This window comes from Herpailurus yagouaroundi, unplaced genomic scaffold (assembly GCF_014898765.1).
Source record: "Herpailurus yagouaroundi ecotype Mexico unplaced genomic scaffold, PumYag 66837, whole genome shotgun sequence".
In the NCBI taxonomy this organism is placed as follows: Eukaryota; Metazoa; Chordata; class Mammalia; order Carnivora; family Felidae; genus Herpailurus; species Herpailurus yagouaroundi.
This window is the reverse complement of record NW_024419719.1, coordinates 4,721-9,463: the sequence shown is the minus strand read 5'-3', so window position 1 is coordinate 9,463 and position 4,743 is coordinate 4,721. Positions and strand designations below refer to the sequence as shown.

Here is a 4,743-nt window from a genome sequence, read left to right as displayed (position 1 = left end):
AGCCCCAGCCCCAGCCCCAGCCCCTGGCCTGACCTCAACCCTGCACCCCAGCCCGGCCCACGCCCCCCGGCCCTGGCCTCAACCCCGGCCCACGCCCCGGCCTGGCCCGGCCCCACCTTGGTGGAAGGAGGACTCTCAAGGGGCCTGCTGGGTGGACGGGTGGTCTCGAGGCCACCTGGAGGAATGGCCAGGCCAGGCTTCCTGGTGGGAGGCCCAGCTTCCGCCCCGGGGCTCGCTGTCAACCAGCCAGCACCTGCTCGGCAGACCCCAGACTTAAAGCAGCCACACGCCGGTAGGTCTTTCCTACTCAGAGGCCTCCCAGAAAGCCGTGGGACGCCCATTCCGGGCCCTTCCACTTCCTGGGGCTTGGGAGGACCTGGCCAGGGGCCCTGACACCCGTTCACGTGCTCTGCTCGCAGCTACGTGATGCGCATGAAGGAGTTTGAGCGGGAACGGAGGCTGCTCCAGCGGAAGAAGCGGCGGGAGCAGCGGGCGGCAGACGTGGCCCAAGGCCAGGGGCCTGGCGAGGTGGCCCCCGAGGTAGCCCTGTAGCGGACCCGCCCCCACCCTGTGGACCAGTCGATAAATAAAAGCCTCCGGGCCCCTCAGCCGGAACCCTGCCTCCTCCTGTGATGTGCTGACTCCCCAAACCCACCCTCACCCCCCTCCCCCGAAAGAAACACGCGGAGCCTGAGCCCAAGTCTGGCAGGGGCAGGCAGGTTTTATTCCAAGCGCCGGACAGTGGTGGCCCCCCCTCCTCCCCCGGAATGCTGCTGGGACAGAGGAAGAGCCTGGCTTGGTGGAGCCTGGGAGCCGGCGGCGGCGGCTTAGAGCAGGAAGGGGATGATGGGCATGCGCAGAGGCGGGTAGTCCCGGAACTCCTTCAGGTAGCTGCGGTGCTTGCCCTTGGCCCAGATGGTCATCTGAGTGAAGCCCACCAGGGAGAAGAGGGCCACTGTGGGGCAGAGCGGGGGCGTCAGGGGGGCCGCAGAGCCCAGGCTGGGGGGGGGGGGGAGGGCATGGAGGGAGGAGCAGCGGGTTCACCTGGGAGACACTGTGTCATGATGGCAAAGCCAATCCAGGATCCCACCTGTGGGGAGAGGGGTCAGGGGTCAGGGTGGGCAGGACAGGGCAGTGCCGGCCGCTGCACGGAGGCCTCGCCCACCTCCCCCCAACCCTTACTATCCAAATGCCGATGCCAGAGAGGCCTCGAGTAGACAGGATGACCTGATGAAGGCGCCCCCCGCTTCCTTGTGGCTGCAAGCCTGGCCTTGCACACCTCCCAACTCCCAGAAAGGCCAGCTTTTCCGTCTCCAGATGCTACAAACTGCAAGGCAGCTGGTGAGCCAGGGGCCCCTATCAGGGGCCGGTCCCTCCGTGTGGGACCCCAGCCCCAGGAGGGAGAGGGGAGGAGAGCGGGGCAGAGCCGCACCTCGTACGTATAGTTGGGGCAGGACACCAGCAGGAAGAGCCAGGTGAAGGGGTTCTTGGTGGGGTATGGGATCTTCCTGGTCTTGGACCCTGCAGGGCAGGACAGGAGGGGCAAGTGAGACCCCCTCACCCGGCCCACCCGGCCCGACCCCCACCCCCTCGCCTGGGGCAGGCCACTCACCAGCTGGCCGCAGGTCCCGCAGGGCCATGTGGATGGAAAAGTTGCCAAGCTGGCAGATCTGTCAGAGCAGCAGGGTCAGCCGGGAGCCCCCAGACTCCCCACCCCAGACCCCTCCTCCCCAGCCTGCTTACCACGAAGATGGCGAGGGCCAGTTTCACCTGCTGAGCTCCATAGGCTGAAGAGGAAGCAGAGGGGTGGCCTGTGAGGGGAGAACCCAGGGGGGGTGGGGAGGGGCAGGGTCCAAGGCCACTTACTGGGGGGTGTGTAGAGAGGGTGGTTAATGTAATAGGCCATCCAAGCGGCGAAGCCCCAGTAGTAGGTGCAGTTCTGAAAGGGAGCGGGGCTGTGGTGAGTCGGGCCGGCAGTGGGTGGGGCGAGGGACGGGCGGGGTCTGGGCACAGGGGTCCAGGTGGGTGGGGCCGGGAGGCGGCCAGGGTCTGGCTGGACACACCCCGGGGCGCTCACCTTGAAGATGTTGCGCAGGGGCATGGTGCCGTGGGAGAAGCGGTGCACGAAGAGCGTCTCCAGCAGACGCTTGATGTAGTGGAATGAGTGGCAGATGCAGGCAAGGCTGGGGGGGGAGGGGCGGGGGCAGGCTCAGCCGGGGCAGGTCCAGCAGGCCTTCCCCGCCCCCCACCACCACCCCTCCCCCTGGCCCCACTCACTGCACCACCGTGTGCCGGCTGGACGTGAAGTCATACTTGTGGCCGTAGATGAAGGGCACCCGGAAGTAGAAGAGCAGGTAGATGAAAAGGGGCCCTGCGTACTCGGTCAGGAAGACCTGGGGGTACGGGGAGCAGGTGAGTCACCCCAGTGTGGCTGCTGGGAAAGGAGGCCACGGACAGGGCTGCAGCTCACCGTCACCCAGCTGATCTGGGCCCCCAGGTCCCGGAAGTAGAGTGTGGCCGTGGTGCCCACAGGCAGCTTCTGCAGGACGTCCTCATCCTTCAGGGACTTGCCCTCTGCAGAGAGACCAGGCCGGGGCTCAGAGCTGCCCAGGACTTCGCCCACTGCCACCCAGGAGCCTAGGGGCGGCCGAGCAGACAGCTGTACTCACTGGGGTCCAGGCGGAGGGACTGGCGGGCAGGGTACCACTGTGGATCTGCAGGGAGAGCAGGGCATCACAGCGCACAGCACGGTGGAGCCCAGGGACCCCACGCCTCCTCCAGCCCCAGGACAAGGGCTCTGAGGCCCGTGCCAGGACCCAGCCGGGAACAACCCAGGCAGGAGAGGGACGTTACTCTTCCGAAGGCCCGGCAACGACGTTCCTGCTGAAGGCCACGCAGGGACATCTGCCCCAGGCAAGCCAAGAGAAGCCTGGGCCACACTGGGGGCATCTCTGCAGGACCTGGGAGGACAGGTGTACAGGACAGGGTCCCACCCAGAGGCCCCTGCCCAGAGGTCACGGGTGGCACAGCTGGGCCCTGGACTTACGGGTCTTGGTGAAGAGGTTCTTGATCTCGGCAATGGTGGCATGGGGCTCCACCTGGGGGAAGCAGAGGCCGCAAAGAAGTCGGGGGTAGGGGAGCCTGGTCAGGGCCCCCTCCTGGTGAGGGGGGTCAGACAGGGGGCCTGGGCCGCTGCTATGGGAGGGGGAAGGCCGGAGTTCAGGCCCCCCTACCTACATGGCTGAACAGCACAGCAACGGCCCCCCCAGAGTGGAGATGGTATGAGCCTGCGAAGCTGGGCCTGCTTCCCTGCCTGTGCTCACTCCCACACAGCTGCCCGCAGTGACGGCCCTCGGTCAGGGCCAGAACTCACTGGGGCGGGAGCCCCTTCCCCCCTGCCTGGCGTCTGCAGGGGGCAGCTCTCAGAACCCCCACCTTCTTCCCAGGCCCCAAAGCCCTGCAGGGTCCACAGAGGTTGCCTCACCTCTTCCCACTAGGGGGCCGGCTCCTGGCCGCACCCAAGGGCCAGCGCTGCTCACCCCACCCCATGCTGGCAGGGGCAGACCCGGGGACGGTACCCCTCATCCACCCGAGGAGTAGGTGGGGTGTCAGGACACAGGTTGGGGGGACGCAAGGAGTCCGCCTCCTCAGAACCAGGAGCCCCAGGAAGTAACGGGCCCAGACTCCGTGTCCTTGGCCCAGGGCCGCTGACGCCACGGTCGTACCTTGTCCAGGAAGCACAGCTTCTCTCGCGTCTTCGCGTCCAGAATCTCCACCTCGAAAAAGAGGACGGCCTTTTTAGGTTTTTTGGTCTTGGCGGGGGCGATTCGGGGGAGGCCGTTGAGGCCGAGGCCGAGGCCGGGGCCCGGGCCCGGACCGGCCTCCCGGGCCACCATGCCCATGTTCAGGTCCATGCTGCCCTGCTCTGCCCGCTGCGGCCAGCGGCCCCGGCTGCCGGCCGTCAGCCCCCACCTCGGACCTCCCCAGGCGGAGCGGCTCTGGGCCGGGCGGGCGCGATCAAATTCTGCCGCGGTGCTGGAGAGGAGCCCGCGCCTGCCCTGGCACCGCCACCTTCTGTGCAGATGTAACCCGAGTGCCCCACAGCCACGGCCCAGCTAAATATAAAACTGCCCCAGACCGAGCCCCCCAGGAGCCATGCCACAGACCTCCTGGGGGCGACCCCTGGGGGCTGGGTCCCCCAAAACTGAGGCTTTTGAGTGGACACAGCGCCTGGACAACACTGGGGGCAGGGAGACCCTCGGAGGCAGGGAGGCACCTCCCGCCTGGCCCAGTGCAGGGCGGGGCGGGCCTCGGGAGGAGGGCGAGGGAGGCCGAGGGCGGCCCAAGCCTCGGCCGGCTCAGGCCCGCAGGGCTCACGGGGCTTGGAGAAATCCCAGCTATTTTGAGAATCCCAGAGACAGATCATCCACTTCCCCTTCTGAGCTGTAAGAGACACTGCGGATTATTTTCCTTGTGCATTTGTGTTCCCAGGGAGGTGACAGATTCCGAAGTTATTGGTGCAGAGAGCCTCTCTCTAAGTGTGGAAAGGGTCAGGAAACGGAGAAGTTTCCAGCTAGCATCCCCAGCCTGGATGGATGAGGCCCTGGCCCCAGCCCCTGCCTCCCTGACCTCCCTTCTCCACTCATTTCTCACTAGGTCCACCCGGGCCTGTCCAAGGCCACCTCTGGGGCAGTCTTCCCACCACGTCAGCCCAACACAGTGCCCTTGCCTAGGCCCTGAGCC

At 66.9% G+C, this 4,743-nt stretch overlaps 2 protein-coding genes across 3 annotated transcripts; one reads left to right on the top strand and one right to left on the bottom strand.

The window, feature by feature from the left end:
* Window positions 1-44: 44 nt before the first annotated feature.
* Window positions 45-615, top strand: NDUFB7 (NADH:ubiquinone oxidoreductase subunit B7; the record flags this gene model as incomplete). Its single annotated transcript, XM_040466886.1, has 2 exons — window positions 45-292; window positions 420-615. Coding segments are annotated over 2 exons (381 nt in total), but the record flags the coding sequence as incomplete, so codon positions are not given.
* Window positions 616-696: 81 nt separating this feature from the next.
* Window positions 697-3,999, bottom strand: TECR (trans-2,3-enoyl-CoA reductase). 2 transcript variants are annotated; one of them, XM_040466884.1, is made up of 12 exons: window positions 3,726-3,997; window positions 3,047-3,098; window positions 2,670-2,714; window positions 2,471-2,574; window positions 2,278-2,393; window positions 2,078-2,183; window positions 1,867-1,939; window positions 1,744-1,787; window positions 1,613-1,670; window positions 1,433-1,521; window positions 1,045-1,090; window positions 697-955 (listed from the first exon to the last, which is right to left on the bottom strand). In XM_040466884.1, the coding sequence occupies exons 1-12, from the start codon at window positions 3,912-3,914 to the stop codon at window positions 828-830; spliced, it is 1,050 nt and encodes a 349-aa protein (XP_040322818.1). In that variant the 5' UTR covers window positions 3,915-3,997; the 3' UTR covers window positions 697-827. The 2 variants fall into 2 exon arrangements, with proteins under 2 accessions (XP_040322818.1, XP_040322819.1); XM_040466885.1 differs by lacking the exon at window positions 2,670-2,714 and having other exon boundaries at window positions 3,726-3,999.
* Between the last annotated feature and the right edge of the window lie 744 nt (window positions 4,000-4,743).

What these genes read in the sequence shown, in the direction of transcription:
- TECR (XM_040466884.1), bottom strand. Translation starts at nt 3,914, where the DNA reads ATGGACCTGAACATGGGCATGGTGGCCCGGGAGGCCGGTCCGGGCCCG. An exon ending in GAACCTCTTCACCAAGACCC is followed by an intron (nt 2,715 to 3,046) that starts GTAAGTCCAGGG and finishes CTCTCCCTGCAG; the next exon opens with ATCCACAGTGGTACCCTGCC. An exon ending in CCCTGCGCAACATCTTCAAG is followed by an intron (nt 1,940 to 2,077) that starts GTGAGCGCCCCG and finishes GCTCCCTTTCAG; the next exon opens with AACTGCACCTACTACTGGGG.